Consider the following 18,705-nt stretch of genomic DNA (forward strand, 5'->3'; position numbering starts at 1 on the left):
GGCCTGGGCAGTCCTGCCCAGAGGCAGCACACAGGACCTCTGCCTGTGGTCGCAAGGGTCTCTATGGATACTTGAATACCATGTGCAGTTTTGAACCTCCCCCCGATACAAGAAAAACATGAATAAATTTGAGCTAATTCAGCAGAGGGATAACAAGATGGTCACTTTCCTTTTGAGGAAAGACTGAGTAAACTAGACTTGCTTAGCCTGGAGAAGACATGTGTTAGGGGAGACCTAGCAACAGCCTTCCCAAAGTTAGCAAGAAGATGGAGCCAGGCTCTTCCCAGTGGTATGTGATGGGAGGATAAGCAACAAGAAGCATAAATTGAAGCAAGCTGGGAATAAGAAGAAACTGTTTCACTGTAAGGACAACCAGGCAGCCAAAGAGGTTGCCCAGAGAGGCTGTGCAGTCTCCATCTCAGGAGATTTTCAAGACAACACTGAACAAAGCTTTGAATAACCTGGTCTGATCTCACATCTGGCCCTGGACTAGAGATCACCTGAATTATCCTGTGATCTAAAACAAGTCAGAGGAATCACATCCCAAATGTGCTTCTGCTGAATTGAAAGGTGGCATAGGTAATTGTTAAGGTGTAGAGGTTTCTATTGCCAGTATTTAAAATTATGCATTTGTTTCAGCCTGATGGACAAAATTAGCCAGCTTTTAGTCCTAAGAGTGTACAGCATGTGATGAAAAGGAAGGGAGACAAAAAAGAAAGACTCTGCTAAGTAACTCTATGGAGGTACCTGAACTTTCAGCTGTTCTATGCTAGTTTACAGAATTTAGGCTGTATGTTACCTGTGCATTGATCTTGAGGAACCTTACACTGCCAAAGTGATACAAAGCACCCTTACTATTCCCAGGGGTAGATTCTGTATTACTAGAAAATAATCAGTACAGAAATACTCAAAACAGTAATTCACCCTGAAGCAGAGAACAGTTTAACACACTTTCCTACAATGCTTCCAGACTGCAGAGATGGAAGCATCACAAGGGCTGCACTCCTCCCAAATAGTATACATGCTAGTAAATGTGCTCCTCCAGCAGGCAACTAGCAAACTATCAAGGCCCAGGAGATGATACAGATTCAAAATACAGAAGCGATGAGCTTGGTTGTCAGCCAGTGTAAATCAGTGTCATTGTCTGATCCAAGAGAGGTGGCACCAGTTGAAGATTTGGCCCACTAAAAGTAGTTGGAGACTATAAGACGTGCAGAGGAATTACGGCTAGTAGGATCATTTAGCAGGGAAAGAAGCTCAGTGGTTGATGCTCACGTCTGTCTTTTCTCATCGTGGCCAGAGCTCTGTGTCATGATGTGAGAGCCATAGCCATGGTCATGGTAATACTGGCCCCTGGTGCTTTTTTCTCCATATGTGGCAGCCCTGCAGGGTTGTGAGAGCAGCACTTCACTTGGCCATCCTCCACAGCAAAATAGGCCATGGTTCCAGCACTGCTGCAAGCTGGTACACGCGGTGGGCAATTTTCTTAGAAGCTGGGCTAGAGATGCTAGACATGCTTCTCTGCTGCCAGGACTGTTCCCAAGTATTTACACTGTGAAACAGCATGATACCCTAGTGATCAGCAATGCTGCATCTCATGAGCATTTCACCTTCTGACATCTAGGAAGTAATTGCTCCCTGATGACTCTGCCTGATCTGGCATTGTTTGACCCTTGGTATTTGTCTCTAAGAGATGATCTTTGGGCTCTTCTTCTGCCTGAAAGGGAGCTGACCAGGGACCATGACCTCTTCCCCACCTTCTGTGACAGCGAGAGAAACAGATCCTATTCCCACCTACAGTCTTTTTTCAACTATGCTTTAGGGAGGGTACACATCGGGTCATAAATCAGTAGGTGGGCTTCGCTGCTAGATCAAGATGCTCTGGCATTCTTTGTTGCCGCTAAGCCACTGGTATACCTTCTGCGATTTTTATTTCCAAGAAGTGAAAGTGTAGGACATGCAGGAGGCATGCATGGTATCTATCACTTGCAGAGTCCACTAAGTATCAAGGGCCAAATCCTGCTCAAGGATGCAGGCCATTTCAATTGAGTCAAAAGACCCTATTCTTTCACCTGAGAACAGATGCAAATTAAATGGCTGCGAATTTTACAGCTGATTCTTAGACACGACATAACTAGCATCAACAACTTCTGTTCCACTCCAATGAGATTTCAGGGCCATGTGCTGCTGCTACTTGTTAACATTGCCTTAATGAGGCCATGGCATTGCACAGCAGTTTGGTACTGATGCAGAGTTTTGATGTAGTATGAGGAGGTCTTCCATGTGCTTGAGAAACTGTACTAACTAACTAGAAAAAAGCAGTGGACAAAGATCGAGCAGAAAATGGGAACAGAGAGTATCCAAATGGATTTCAGTGCAGGAAGACTGAGCAAATGTGGCTCTTAAGGAAGAAATGGAAAATAATAAGTTTTCTAAGTGAAGGAAAAGATGATTTTTCTAATGTAAGTGGTGGCACTAGTATAATGGAGGTTTCCTATTGCAGGTGTGGAAAAAATGTGCTTTTTAGGAGAGGTCTGAGAGAATATGGAGATAAGTGGGAGTGTGGAATAAAAGGAGAGCTGAGAAATATCGGGACTTTAACAGATTTTCAGTGGTGTTAGCACACAGTAACCATCCGTTGTCTCTTTTGCTTCTGGAAGGCCCCTGTCAGCAGACAGGAAGCAGGAGCTTCGCTCCATCTGCATTACCAGCTTTCCATGTGAGACAGGCTGTTTGCTAGCCAGGCACTTTCTCCTCTTTTGAAGGCGGGTGAGTGAAGAGCCCATCCCCTCTGCATCACCTCTCATCGTTTATACAAGCTAACCCTCGGCTATTGTTTGTGCCTATGTGAATAGTGCTCTGTGCAACATGATGTACGGCTCCGAGGCTTAGATGGGAAGCTTGTGAGCTGGAGACGGCTTTGTGGTGGCAGTGTGGGGCTGCGGAGAAGGCATGCAGCCGAGCAGAGATCCGCTGCAGCAACAGCACAGAGATAGCTGGCTTCCCACGTGTCCTCCCTTGAGCAAAATGCCCAATACCCACTACTGACAACATAAATGGCCTTTAAAGTGGCTGTAAATGTACATGTAAAATTTACAGGTAGTAAATCAGGATTTATGTGCACAGTGCCCACCGTTGCAATGCAACAATAGTGTAAGTTATACGCATATATGCACAGGATGGGGATTTTACCCAGGGCCCTTGCTAACTTTAAAGCTGCCCCTCCTGCTTCAGACTGTCTCTTTCCTCATTAGTTCCTTTGCCCTTGATTGCATCTATGACAGAGAGCATGAGTTATTCAAGGGTAAGGATAATATATCTAAGAATACAAGAGAGTTATAACAATATCACACTTCCCACTGAAAGGGCATTCTTGCTGTGTTACAAGAATGAGTTATTTCAGTTTGTCTTAACCACTTCCATAACATAGATGCAAACAAAGCCCACCAAAACACAGAAATTGGTACTCGGTGCATTGTACACTCTAACTATGTATTTTTACTTTTACAACTTTGTAGGGCTTAGGTGCATGTGCATTGGTGAACAGATGAATTGTTTGAGAGGTTGCTGTCTAGGAAGTCATTACAAGCTTGTTACAAGCTATTTGTCGTAGCTTATCTGCCAGAGGCGAGGCTACTGAGGGAGACGGCTGTGGGAGGGGAAGGTCCCATGCAGAAGGTCCCATCCCAGTTCTGGATTCATCATAGGACGGATGCTGTACTGTCACTTCTATTCCGTCTTCTCCAGTGTTTTGGTTGTTAAAACCAACTTTAAAGCTACCAAATTTAGGACTTGAATCTGGAAACACATCATAGCCCCCATGTGTAACCATTTGGGGGATGGATCAGGCCACATACCCAGTTCTAAATATCTGCATAATTAGAGCTGTTGATCACAGACCTTTAAAATATTTATGGAAGTGTCTTAAAATCAAAATAAGTAAAATGGCTTGTCAGTAAGGGCTATTGGCAGTAGTGTGAGATTAAATAATAAAGGAATATCCAACACTAGAGATCCTCTGTGTGGTGGGTTGACCCTGGCTGGACACCAAGTGCCCACCAAAGCCGTTCTAATACTCTCCTCCTCAATTGGACAAGGGAGAGAAAATAAATCAAAAGACTCATGGGTCAAGATAAGGACAGGGAGAGATCACTCACCAATTACTGTCATGGACAAAACAGACTCAACTTGGGGAAATTAGTATAATTTATTATCAATCAAATCAGAGTAGGATAATGAGAAATAAAACCAAATCTTAAAAACACCTTCCCCCCACCCCTCCCTTCTTCCCAGGCTTAATTTTACTCCCAATTTTCTCTACATCCTCCCCCTCAGCTGCACAGGGGGATGGGGAATGGAGGTTGTGGTCAGTTCTTCTCACATTGTCTCTGCCACTCCTTCCTCCTTAGGCGGAGAACTCCTCACACTGCTCCCCTGCTCCATTGTGGGGTCCCTCCCACAGGAGACGGTCCTCCACAAACTTCTTCAACATGAGTCCTTCCCACGGGCTACAGTTCTTCACAAACTGCTCTAGCATGGGTCCCTTCCACAGGGTGCAGTCCTTCAGCAACAGGCTGCTCCAGCGTGGCTCTCCCACGGGGTCACAAGTCCTGCCAGTAAACCTGCTCCAGCATGGGCTCCTCTCTCCATGGAGCCACAGGTCCTGCCAGGAGCCTGCTCCAGTGCAGGCTTTCCACAGGTTCACAGCCTCCTTCGCGCACATCCACCTGCTCTGGCATAGGATCCTCCATGGGCTGCAGATGGATATCTGCTGCACCATTAACCTCCATGGGGTGCAGGTGGATATCTGCTCCACAGTTAACCTCTATGGGCTGAAGCGGGACAGCCTGTCTCACCATGGTCTTCACCATGGGCTGCAGGGGAATCTCTGTTCTGGCCCCTGAAGCACGTCCTCCCCCTCCTTCTTCACTGACCTTGGTGTCTGCAGACGTGTTTCTCTCACATATTCTCACTCCTCTCTCCAGCTGCAATTACTATTGCGCAGCAACTTTTTTCCTCCCTTCTTAAATCTGTTATCACAGAGGCGCTACCATCGTCACTGATGGGCTCGGCCTTGGCCAGCAGGGGGTCTGTCTTAGAGCCAGCTGGCATTGGCTCTATCGCACATGGGGGAAGCTTCTAGCAGCTTCTCACAGAAGCCATCCCAGTAGCCCCCCTTCTACCAAAACCTGGCCATACAAACCCAATACACTCTGGAACCCCTGGAACTTCTACCTAATTTCAAAATGTGTTTTTATTTCAGGTTTTCTAAAAACTTGGGTTTTTTTAAATCAAAAAAAAAGCAACAAAGCAAAGATATAAATTAACTGTAGGTATTAGCTGACCACTACAGCATACTTACAGCCATAGCCCTTTTTAAATACATTGGTTGTTTTGTGCAACCCAACACAAGGGAAAATGAGATTTCCATTTTTAGGACTGTCTTTCTGTCATCTGTTGTAAGCTGTAAATTCATTTAAATTTTCAAATTAGTTGAAAACTCACGCCCAACAGAATAAATAAAACATTTGTCTTTTAAAAAAAACCAGTCATCATCACTTCTACCTGCCTTAGTATCTAGATAGCAATAAAAATAAAAAATGATTCAGTCTTCAGTACATTCATTTAATAATTATAATAATTCACTGGGCTAAAAGTATTCAAAAGAAATTAAATGTGCAAGTAACAGGCCTCATGACTATGCAACAAAGCAGGAAATTTTCAAATCATGGTTTTAAAGCATGTGTGTTAGTTCACTGTTCTCTATTATCTATTTAGAAATCACTGTCACAACTCTCTTATTAACGTATGAGGTAGAAAATAATTGTATAATAAATTCAATCAACTTCATAATTTTTTAAGACATTGCTTTTGAACTCTCCATTATCATATGCAAAATGGCAAAGTCAGTTCCACTTAATTTATTTCATATGTTATTCCAACCGCATCGCAAGTAGTCCATTGTTATATCTCTCCAAATAATGAGTTCAAGACATCCTTTCCTTTACAACACTTCATCTGCATGCTGCACACTTCATATTGTGTAATTGTCTGATGAAGAAGGGAAGCAGGTACCCTGAGGCTATAAGAAAGAAAAAGCGTCAATGAAAAAATGTTGGACACACGTGTTACCCCCTAAGGACAATGCAATATTTGGAGGATGAATAGAAAAGGAAACATGACGAAACTAATCAACAGATGATTAAAAAAAAAATTTAACTTCCCTCCCTCATCAGGATGCTGCCCATCACCACAAGCGTTCTCTCCCAGGGTGGGAAACTTCCGGACAACCATGAAATTCCCATAAAAGGTGATAGATAAAATTAACTGAGCTCTGTCTGAATGCTGCACTTACAGGATTTGGTGGAACAACGATTAACATACGTATGACAAACCACTTGTTCGCTAACCAGTATACTTTAAAAAAGCCTAAAGAGATTAAAATTTCACAAAAAAAAAAAGGTATTTAAAATTAAATTGGAGTCAATTTAATTTTTTGTGTCTGTGCTTTGCTGGACTGACAACATAGTAATCACATAAAATGCATCTGCTTAGAAATACCCTCTTTCCTCTCAATCTACCAAGTGTGCGTAGCTCCCCTGTCCCCACACACACAGTGAAGCACGTGTTCCTCTTCTGATGATTGCAATGTAAAAGAACAGCAACCTCTTCTTCCTCTGTATATTTGGAGGTGCAGGCTGTTTGGAAGGCTGAGAAAGCATCTGGTCAATTTGCTAAAATTCAGTCTGCTACTTTACAAAATTTTTTATCCTTGACACCGATTTTCAGGAGAAGTTCCCATGTACAGTTCTGTTCAACTGCACCTGCAGGCTTGAATGGTATTCCTAATTGCAACAGTAACATCGGCTAAATATCAAAAAAAGGTTAGAAATATTTTGTAGCCCATTAAACTGCTATAATTTTTCTCCTTGAAGATGTAGTCTGTATATAGAATTTCAGAGTAAATAATCATATCTCGATTAGCTGTGAGAAAGGTCATTTGCTGCGAGGCTGCCGGGGGGGAGCTTTATAAATATATTTTCTTTAAGTTGCATTGGAAATTTAGGCAACTAATTTAGGTTCCACCCTGAGGGTCATTCATAATTGTCAGGATCTGGCATGTTATGTTTTCCCTGCTACATCCCACCATGTAAAGCAAAGAGCAGAAGAGGAGCTGAGCAGTACAGTATTGCCTTGGGTGGAGCCCTTTTATACTTGGGAATGTGCCAGGTCTGTGAATCACCTGTGTCGTTTGAAAAAAAAAACCCCACAGCTATTAAGAAAGAGAGACTGAGACTCAGCCTGTGAGACACTGAAGACAAATAAATAAATAAAAAAGAGCAGTTATAAATTATAGTGGCATTTCATATGGCCAGCACATCTGGGTATCTTCTTTATAAAATCAAGGTGAGTAATGCAGTCTCTAGTGGATTTTTAAGATCTCTGAGTTGTACATTTCTCTATTCTGTTTCTCTGCAGAGAGCAGAAATATCCACCTAACTGCAGTCAGCCACTGTTTAGGGACCTTTCTGTAATGGTATACTATAGTTGAACTACACAGCAAAAGAAACTTTTGACAGCAAACTAAAATGCAAAGCTGAAACTAGTAAACCTTTGGTAGTGTGAAACTAAGAGCAGAATTGTGGGTAGGCATTACAGCAAGGTAAAGGGGAATGTGGAGTTTTTTAATTTAAAGTGTGTCTCACAAAACATATCCAAATATTCAGGGTATTTTTTTGTGAGCATATAAGTCAAATCTAGGCCTGCTCTCAATACATGAGAAGCCCAATGGGAGTTAGAGGCAAAATACTGACCTCCGAGAAGCCCATGGCAATACTTCCAATGGCTTCAATGAAGGCTGGATGCTGTCTTTCAGGATTACTTATGTACTTAAAGATAAGCCTGTGAACAAATACTTACAGACCCAGGGGCTTTTGATTTTCTTTTCAGAGTGGCTGAGCATTTCTGGTTACAACGGACGTCAGAGGGAGCTGCAGGTTGCTCAGCTTTTCTGGAAGTGAAGGCTTTTAGCTATGGAGTTGTCTGCTCAGTCTAGGGCTACCATCAATCCTACCTACCCCGGGGGACTTGAAGGGTGTTAAGCCCAACTGGCTCCTCGTTCTACACTTGAGATCTGATCCACTGACCAGTCACACAGCCTGTGCTGGGATGTACCCAGCCTCTGCCCTGGTGTGTGCAACTGGCTGTCTCGGGAAGGAAACTCAAGTGCAAAACAGGCTAGTGTTCGACAGCGCACGTCCCTACCTGTAACACAGAATAATTCAAATGCTTCCAAAGGACTCCGAGGCCTGGGAAGTGTGGCCATGATCCAGGCATCCAGCGTGGCCCAGGATTTTGTGCTCTTGTTGATGTGCTGGTGGCAAGGACAATGTGGCCATAACCTAGGCATGTAAGGCAGGGCAGCATTCAAAAGGGAAAATTATTTTCAATCTGTGTGCAATTTGATTTTCAATCTGTTAACAATCCTGTTTATCACGCTGTTGATGCTTGGGTCAATCTAGGTCATTGGGGTCTGTGAAATGAATGCATATTTATTTAGCACTGAAACATGAAGATAACCACATCTGTTCATGCTGCCTTTCAGCATTCCTGTAAGAGAATATTTCAAGGTTGTGCTTTGTTTGGGTTTTTATAAGTTTCCTTCCAAGCTGTAGGATGGTCACTAAATCTCTGTCTCTCTCCCAGGCTCACCCCTGGCTCTTTTGTTTTCTTATCAGCAGTGGTAGTGCTGCAGGAGTATAATGCTGGTCTGCTTTTCTGAGGATCTGAAAACACTCCGCTGACATTAACTTGACTGGAGGCTGAAGGCTCTGATTATTTCCCTGGTTGTTGTCTTCAGCTGTGCTAGGTATAGTTGGTTGAAAAACAGGACAATTGTAAACAATTTAGAGAAACTATTCTCCTGTATTCTGGCAAGCTTCAGAGCTGGTTCTGGTTTTTCTTTCCAGAAAACACTCATATTCCATCGGCTCTAGGAGGTGTAACAGCAGTATGCTTTTGACAGCATTATTCATTGCTTTTTTGTAACTACATTTCTGCATGTTCAAAGTGCTGCAGAAACACTAGTGTTTTGTTTTCCTTTTTTTTTTAAACTGCATCTCTGAATTGAGCAGTATTCATAACTTTTAAAACATAATAATACATATGTGTCTGAATTATATAAATAATACAGAGAGTAAACAATTACAAATACTTTAAGTAAAGTTCTTCCATGTCACTTTTCCATTAGCATACAAATACTGTGCTGGAAAGGTGTCAAGATTTTTATCTCAAGGAAGCACTTACTGCTCTTCTTTAAGAAGATGAACCCTCCCATTAAGATCACAATTCTTGTAAGCAGGAAAAACAGCAAATGCAAAAAACCCCCATGCTTTTCAATATGATATTTTTAATAAAAATGAAATTTGTACAGTATATTGTCTTAATGATGTCAGTGGGATTAGTCAAATGCTCAAAGTTAAGTATGGTTTTATGTACATGTTTAATTAGGATCCTGAACAAAAAAATAATTTTCAGGCTCAACTGCAGTTCATACTCCATGTGGCTGCGGGCTACCATGTTCCAACACTTGTGTGAATGGCTGCACTCAACACTCAACATAGCCAACACAAAAATGCAAAGTACTTAATCAAATTGTTCCAAGTGAAGCTTGCTTCTTGTGACAAAACTTATTAAGATAAGAGAAAAACAGATTAGTTTCTACGCAGACATTTTAAGAGGGAGTGTTTGAACTACTGTTCATAACAAATATTGAGAGTAAATGAAAATGGGAGATAGGTGAGGCAGGTGATTAAAACAATGTCCAATATTTAATTCATTTTAATAGCATAAAAAATATTAAGACCCAAGTTGTAGGGATCCCTGGATAAATGCATCGTACTAGTTGTCTAAGAGTTTTATGAAATTGTTGGGGTGGTTTCAGCCCTGTTATAAATTGTCAACAATATTCCTATTTCTGATAAAAATCAATTGCTATTTTTTAAAAGAAATTGATTATGAGCAATGTATTCGCTGGTGAGTCTAAGAAAATCATGTTTGCAATAGAAATATAAGATCTTTTTAGAATACAAATTAATAAACAGCCTGGATTTTATTAACAGGTAGGAAAATGAAGGACTACGATCAGAATTCTTTTTTCACACTGAATTCTACAGGGAATCATTGGAGGTCTTCAAGAAACAGCGGCCCTATCCTATACATACTTAAACTTGTGTTTATTTGCATTCATGTGATCAGTATTGTTTTATTTTGTGAGAAAACGGGCAACATAAAATTAAGCATACACAGGTCCATTTTTAGAAAACACCTCTCCACTTTATTAAAGCTATCAGAGAGCTGTTTTGGGTCTCTGATTTATTATTTTTTCCTATAATTTCTATTTACCATACATTTTAAACTTCTGTTAACATCTTCCCTACATAAATTCCGTATTATTTCATGTACATTTTAAGTTTTTACAGGAATGCAGATTAATGAAATAAACTAACTGATAAGAAAAATCTCTACAGTTGTCAAGCTTTCTTCCTTAATCATTTTGGGTGTTTTTTTTTCTCCTGACTGAATCTCATAATAGCACTCCGTGAAGTTGCCAAATTCTGCCCCTCTTCTTATTCAGTTACATACAGGTGCATAACATTTTGCATATGAAATTGCTCAGAACTTGCAGAAGAAAAAAAAATTAAGCCACAGAAACTGAGTCCTGAGTTCAGGTCACAGACAGATTTCAGTAATGTCAATTTGTCTGCCTCTCATCCTTTCTTTCTAATGAGAAAAAGTCAGAAAGTGGGGCCTGTTTTTTTCTTTCTTCACAACATATGAGGTAATGATGCAGAGAAAGGTACCAGATTGCAGAGATAGTCTGCAATGGTCTGAAATCAGACTTTAAAATTAAGTTTAATTGAGTCCCAGAATGCAGCTGTGACATAGTAAGATACAAAGGGAAACACAAGTGAAAATATTTTCTACAGGTCCACCTGAAAAGCCTGAGATCAAAGGTGTTTAGGTGGCAATAAGAAGGAAATAAGTCTGTTATTAGTATTTCCCTGGGAATAATAAAAATCCCTTAGCTTCTCTGGAGGAGTTAGGGTTATTGGTCATAGGATGAAAGGCATGAAAGCTTCTAAGCTGTCCAAATCATTACTATGTAAACCAGACCCAAGATGACCAACTGGATAAAGAAGACGACCAAGTCAAGCTGTTACATTTTTAAGACTTATTTGATGAGCCATGCACCCATGAGACATTTCTGAGCCATGCACCCATTGTCATAAGGGTACAGCCAGCCAGAGATTCATGCTTGTGAGATGCCAGGAGATCCTCTGCTATAGAGAGGCTGGAGCCATTAGTGAGTAAGGATCCTGCAGCTGAGTTGCTGGACAAGCAAGCAAATCAAATTCTGTGAGAAGAAAATGTGTTTGTGTAAGAACTCAGAAATCTGAAAAAGAAGGACCCCAGATATTTGAGAAAGGTTTTAAAAAACAATTGGGAAGCTACTTTAATGGGGATGAAAACCATAGCAAAAAGTCCTCTCACAGAGAAATACAACATAACAGAATAGTATTTTCATGGAGTCCTGCAGCATCGAAGGGCCCTTCAGGGCTGCAATGGAAGGACAGGGTCTCTAAGCAATTTATAACTACTTCTTGGGAAGCAAAGAAGCATTGGACTATGTGGGTTCTGCCAGAGGGGCAGTTGAAGGCAGCACACCTAGTTCACAGTATCATATAGGTAATTCCTGTGCAGAATGGTGAGCATGTGCAGTTCTACAGTTCCTATTCGTAATAAATTTCCTGTCACAGAACTCTGCTTTACGTTTAGGAAAAAGAACACATTTTTCCACAGACTACCAAAACTAAATAATAAAGGTCTGGTTTGGAAATGGAGTTGGTTTTGAATGGGGAAATACACTGGGCAGCTTTTTATCAGTATTCCTGTGAATGGTGGAGGCAGGATTATCCCCCCTTTTCTACAGGCACAAGTCACAGATGCTACTAACTTTAAGTGCGTAATTTGAGACATATAACGCCTCATTCTCCAGAATGCTTTGTATGCAAAGGGCTATATTATGCTCAAAGCATCCCTCCTGTTAATATTACTTGCAGCTGTGAATGCTCTATATCTACAACCAGATCCTAAGCCATCCAGAAAATGAAGATCATATCCATGTAAAGTTCTTCAGAATTTTGTATCAGAGATAGGGATAAATTTATCTTAAAGGTCAGTGTTCACTTGCATTATCGATAAAAACATCTTTTCATGCAGTTATTTTGCTCATTCACTGTAAGTGTTCTAAATCCTGCAAAACCTAGGTGTGAGTTCTGAACTCAGCAACTGTTTTAACGCACAATCCGGTTTTGTCCTAAGGCCACGTCCATGCCAGGCACAGAACAAAAGAGGGGGAAGGGAGGGGTTTAGTGGAGAAAATAACACTCTAAATATATTAATTTATCAATTATCAAAATGCCAACAGACAGACATAAAATGAACTGAATTAATGTCAGTTTTAAAGGAAAATTTACTTCTATTATTTTCTAACTTTTCAGTGCCTAATTTTACAAGCTTACTAATATTTTAACATCAAATTTCCAAGGTTTCCCCGACAGTCTATCACTCAGACTGGTCTTCTGTCCCATATGGTATCTTCCTCCCTTTTCTCTCCTCTGCATCTGAGTTAAACAACATCTTGCCCACGTGCTCAGTAGCAGAAACACAGAAAATGTAGGAGTATGATTCCTGTCCTGAAAATGAGGGCAGTCCTCACAGCAGAGTGCAGTGGCCATTCAAAGCCTTACAGTCCGCATGTTCTCTGCACGTAAACTCTGCAGAGAGTTCAGCTGCCGAAAAACCCAACAAGCACAGGTGTGAGTTGCAACTTCCAAGACTTACAAGTAGGCAAACTTTTCATAGGGTCAGTGAAAGAAATGCTCTGACACAAATAACAAATCCACTTTCATGTGCCAGTCCCTGTTGCAAAGCATTTATGGGCAAATATTCCCTTTAATCTCACCCTTGGAAATGAGTTAATTTCTTCTGATATTTTCACTCACACACACACAAAAAGAAATCCCATATGAATGCCTGCTCTAGAGTGTTTCCCCTTTTGCAGCTGAGGTTTAATGAGGTCCTAAGCGAGGACAGAGAAAATAACAGAAGCAGGTACTGCTGTTTGCACTGCTTGGACCACATCATCTTTCTCCTCAGCTGGTCCCTCTTACTACTAAGGTTGCCCAGCACTTCCCAGTTTATTTTTTTAATTTGCTTTTGCTGTAACAGCTTTTTTAGTTCCATTCTAGGTGTCTGCCTCAAACTGAGTTGAGACACACTGGGTTAGCCATTTTCAATAATGGGATCGAAAAAACAAGTATTTCACAGGGTCCTTTCTGCGCTTTCACTGAAACTCCAGAAACCCGCAGTCTGGGAACAGGAATTTCAACTTTGCTATCAAGGAGTGGCTTTTGTGCAGTATGCTTATATGCAGGCAGTCGGCACAGGCTCCACAGAGAGCTCTTTCAGCTGAACTTGTAAATTCTCCAAAGATGCTTCTGCCAGGGAGCATACCTCCGTTCCCTCACAGATCTTATAGGTGTTAACGTGGGCTTTAATTAAATGTACTCTCTTTGGCCTGGAGCTACATAGGTGAAATTTGACTAAGCTTGTAATGGCTGCTCCCAGGCCCTGGAACTATTTCTGCTTACTTTCATGGCTCCCTTTCCTCTTTCCCTTGAAAATTACAGACGAATAAAATGTCTGATGAAAATGCAGAAAGTGGGGGGAAGCAAAATGAGGGGAATGGAAAGGAGTCAATAGAATCAAGAATTCTGGCGAGGTGAGGACTGAGTGAGGACATTAAAACCGTCTGCGAATTGGAAAGGGTGCCTGGCACTGGTTGTACAAGATGATCAGGAATGTGAACCAGTTTGCTAGGCAGGATTGAACATGGAGGTAAAAAGGAAGGAGAAAAAGTTTCTACACAAGGAAACTGAAACTAGGATCCCGTGAAGAAAACACAGAAGACAAGGAACTGGAGTGTAAAGAGCGAACTGTATCTTTAAGAAGCATTTGCAAAAGTTAGAAGTCATTGTGGTGTGCAGCAGCTCATGTAATGCAATGCTGGACAGTGAGCAAATCACCCTTTCACCAGACTCCTTGGCTTTGACTTCTGAACAGCAGACAGGTAGCCACAGGGCGTATCTGAAAATCTCCTTGCAGCATAGCACAGCAACATATTTCCTAAGATTCTCCAGGTTCTTGCAATAAAAAGGGTGCAATTCTGACTAATTTATTCTTCTTTGTGAAATCCAATTTACTCATCCATTGCTGGTTACAGAATTCTTCAGCCTTTCTTTCTGAGAGATGTTCCATGACTGAAGCAGGCTTCTCTAGTCCATCACTATATTATCTTTGCAGCACATTTACTGCATGTCTTTCTCTCCTAGCTGATCTTATTCTATGAACCCATTTACTTTCTGGTGTTTCACAACACGAAAATAAAAGGGATGGCACGGAATGAAAGCAGGAACGTGGTCTCAGCCTTCACCACAGCCAGCTGGGAGTTGGCCCACTGTAGCTGGAGGGAGGCAGGCTGACACTGGATGCCACTGGGATTAGGAAGGGTTTTGGTAGGCTGGATGAAGAGTCAGGTGTGGAAAACTGGAAGTGGTTGGGCAAAGGGTTGGAATTGTGGGCAAAGGAGATGCTGCTTCTCAGAGGAGCCTGTGACTTGGACATCATGCAGACCTGGGCAGAAAGACCAAGCCTGGAGTTCAGGAGTGGAAATAGGAATGCAACAAAAATGAGAGTGAGATAAACCGCCAGGACTGGGAAAAATGAGGGCAGTCCCAGTTGGAGGGGATAAGCATAATCAGTCAAACATGAAAAAAATGAACTGCATGTTTTTCTTCAGCCATTAGAGTGCAATCCCCTTCAGATCCTGGAGTAATTCAGATCCTGGAGTAAATCACACAGACCCCTGGGTTAGGAATACTGAGAGCCTAGGACTTCGTGGCTGTGATTGATGTGTGGTTAGACTGTGATAAACTATGACCGTCTACTTAGATTACCTCACAATGGATCTGCAAAATGTCATTAAACTAATTATTTTAGGCTGCTCTTAATCCTGGCATTTCCTAAATTTGGTGTGCTTGACCTTGCCACATTAATGATGCTCTTTAAAGTACTCTAGAAACTACACTCATATACCATAAATGTATATAGCATCAGTCACAAATAGTTCACAGAATCACAGAATCACAGAATGTTAGGGATCGGAAGGGACCTCGAAAGATCATCTAGTCCAATCCCCCTGCCGGAGCAGGATTAGTTATTCTGTATTTGTTTTAAAATGAAGTTCAAATACACTTTGATTTTAAATATGGATTTGGCTTGTATGAATCTTCAATTTTTTCCTCTTTTATACAACTTCCTAATTGTAAAAGTGCACTATAAAGTAAATTGCCAGCCATAATTATGATTTATAGAATAGTCCCAGGTGTCTGCACATTAATTATGACTTATTATTAATATATGCATTAATTGATAATTCATTTTATAATTACTGCAAGGATCTAGCCCATAAGCACTAGCTTTGAACAAAACCACACAAAGAACAGAAATCTACTAGAAGGACTTTCAGTGTACATTGCTGATCCTGGACACAAGCTGTGTCTTATTCATTAGCATTTCTTCTCTGTCATGAAAACTAGCCTCACAAAGTGACCTTATTCTAGGCGCTAGGACTTTAAGAAAAATGAAGTTTTTTGAGACTTGTGATTAAACCAGGAGAAGTGGCGAGATTGTGGATGCTACAGGTGGTTCCGTATGGCTGAATCTCATTCTGTGATACTCTGTGAATTCTCCTTATTTTTTGAATCACTTATCATTTGCTTGGTTTTACTTTTAAATGCAATCTTTCTTTTGTATGAGCCCTTCCTCTCCAGTTCTCTCATCCATCCTGTATGCTACATGAGCACCTTTTGTGTTGTAAAACCCCTCTTCACAGTCCTTCCCTACTGACTCATTTTTGTCTCTTTCAAAACGCCTCTATTTTCATAACTTTCACAACTTTCAGAATCTCCCCGAAGTTGCTATATTATTTATTGCTTTTTGAGGTAATGGCCACAAAAAAAGAAACACAGAAAACGTAATTCCAGCTTAGTCCTCTGGTCTATGGAAGGTCTGTTTTCTCTAGTCTTCTAACCTTTGATACCTTGCACGGCACCGATGGCATTGCTAGAGGTTAACAAAAGTCTGTGATTATTTCATTGTCTATGTTCAATGGACTTCAATGCCCTTACTAGCTATCAAGTGTTTACGTGATTGGATTGCATTTATAGAGGACGTACACATCTTTTGTTACATAAGGTGACTCACAGTCCTGTAAGTCTCCTCAAGGGGCTCAGTACTGGCCTTGAGGAACCTTTCTGCTGGCTTAAACAGGTACAGACCAACATTTCTCACTGTCTCACGGCCACTCAACACATGCTAGCGAAAGGGTGCGACTAGGCCCCGCATTGTGAATAGGTGGAGGTGGGGATCCCCTTGCACTGGGGTGACGAGACCCTTTCCTCAGGGCTGCTTGGAGAGAAGCCTGTCCGTCCTGGGCCAACTGTGGCCACTGTGATACGCATGACTAGACAGTGGATCATGGCTTCACAGGGGACCTGTGCCAACCTCTCCCTTAGGGACAGAGCAAAGCCGGGGTGGTGTCACGCCATACGCCCCTTCCCTGCGAAGCTGGCGGCAGGCCGTGCTCTCCCAGGACGCCATGTTCCCACCTGCTGCCAGGGCCATCGCTCGGCTCCCTCACCCACGCCAAGCTCCGCAGGAGCACCAGGTCTTGCCCGGCAGTTTGACGCCCCAGCCCCCGAACCCGGAGAGCCCCGGGTGGAGCACCCCGACTTTCACAGGGAGCCGCCCCGCCCCTCCGCACACACCGGAGGGTAACGGGTCCCCGCCCCTAGTAACGGTGCCCACCCCCGCCCCCGTCACGTGAGGCGCGGCGGCGGCGCAGAGCGGGAAGGCGGACGGGCAGGTGCGGCGGCGCCGGCGATTGGGAGGCGGGCGGTGACCTCGGCGGCGGGCCCCGCCCCGCCCCGCCCTGCCCTCGCGCGGCCGCTATATCAGGCGGGGGGCGGGCGGCGGGGCGGGCCTGAGCGTGTGCGGGCACCGAGGTGAGCGGGAGGCGGGAGCGAGGCGGTGCGGGGCCGGCTGCGGCCTCCGCGGCGGCGAAGAAGAAGAAGAAGAATCCCCGGGACGGCGGCGCCGGCAGGGAGGAGCCCGCCGCTGCCCTTTTCTCCCTCTTCCTCCGCCGACCTTAGGGAGCGGCGGCGAGGTTCGCGGGGCGAGGGGCCGGCGGCGGCCGTGCCCTCCCCGGGACGCGTTTCCTCGCCGTCCCTGGCAAGGGCGTGATGAGGGGCTGACCCCGGGCTCCCCTCTCGGAGGGCCTTGGGGCCGGCGGGGTGGGGAGCGGAGCGGAGGCGCCTCCTTCCCCGCGGGCGGGGGCTGAGCGGGAGCCCCGGGGAAATGCAGGTTTTGCCCTCCCCGGCCCCTCGGCTCCCTCGCCGTGGGCGGCCGGTGCCCGCTGGGCTCATGTGCTGCAGGCCCGCCTGGCGGGCGGGGAGGCAGAACTGTGGTGTCATTGCTCTCCGGGGGCAGGTGTAAGTAGTTGAAGATGAGGGTGGTGGAGCATCTCTTGGAGAAATTCCCTGTTCAAGGTTAAAGCCCAGCCCCTCCCATCAGAGCTGGTGTCTTGCCATGGCACAAGCATATCTTTTGCGTGGGTGTAGGCAGAGACCAATTCCTCGTGAAGAATGATGCTGTTGTAACCGAGCGTGCTGCTTGCTTTATTAAGCAATTTTTTTTTTGTCTTTGCTTTTTCAATTGAAATATTTTTAATTTAAATTCTTGCTTGGATTGCTGCAAAGGTCATGAAGGGGTAAAACTGATTTAATGGGGGTGAGAAGAAGAGGGGCTATACCTTCAGGCATGCCGCTTCTAAAGCTTCATTCAAGCTGCAGCCTGGATGCGAGGCTGGCGGTGTGATTTGCAATTGCTTGCTTGCAGTTTTTTCCCTTGTGGGTGATGCGTGTGGGAAACCCGCCTAGTTTTATATGGACACTATATTGGGTTTCTGGAATCATCCCCTGTGCTGTCTGATTCTGCCTATGTAAAGGATTTCTAGTGTCTGGATGGGTGGGGAGACTTGAACAATACAAAGTTTGCCTTGCTTTGAAATTCCTGCTACAGATATTTTGAAAGGGGCAGGGAGAAGAGTGAAAGATTGTGATGAATTCTTACTGAGGCTCAATTTTGTGGCTATGCTTTCTCAATGTGTGATAAGAAAAGATGTAACTTAAAAAATAAAAGGGGTGGGGGGCCGAGAGAGAGGGCTAAATAAAAGGATTTTCTTTGCAGCTCCATCCATTTCAATGGTGCAGCTTTCCCAAGCCCCTTTCCGTCGCCCATCATCACCTTCAGGCCGGTCGGAGGAGGGGGAGGATAAGAGCATGAAGGCGGCCAAGCAGCCGGTGAACCCGTCTGGGGAGAGCCAGCCTCCCCCCAGCCCCCTGCAGTCTGCGCTGAACTCGGCAGCCTCTCCTTCCCAGGCGTATGAGACTTACATTGATAATGGGCTTATCTGCCTCAAACACAAGATCAGGAACATTGAGAAAAAGAAGGTAACTTGTT

The 18,705-nt window shown here is 43.5% G+C and overlaps 1 protein-coding gene across 3 annotated transcripts in view; it reads left to right on the forward strand.

The window, feature by feature from the left end:
* Positions 1–17,121: 17,121 nt before the first annotated feature.
* CAPRIN2 (caprin family member 2) overlaps positions 17,122–18,705 on the forward strand; it is a 40,943-nt gene continuing 39,359 nt past the window's right edge. For all 3 annotated transcript variants that reach the window (XM_068402538.1, XM_068402536.1, XM_068402537.1), the window contains exons 1-2: positions 17,122–17,189; positions 18,433–18,695. In XM_068402538.1, the coding sequence (XP_068258639.1) occupies positions 18,447–18,695 (249 nt within the window). In that variant the 5' untranslated portion in view covers positions 17,122–17,189; positions 18,433–18,446. The remainder of the gene's footprint in view (positions 17,190–18,432; positions 18,696–18,705) is intronic.

The sequence above is a fragment of the Nyctibius grandis genome, chromosome 5 (genome assembly GCF_013368605.1).
Source record: "Nyctibius grandis isolate bNycGra1 chromosome 5, bNycGra1.pri, whole genome shotgun sequence".
Lineage (NCBI taxonomy): Eukaryota > Metazoa > Chordata > Aves > Nyctibiiformes > Nyctibiidae > Nyctibius > Nyctibius grandis.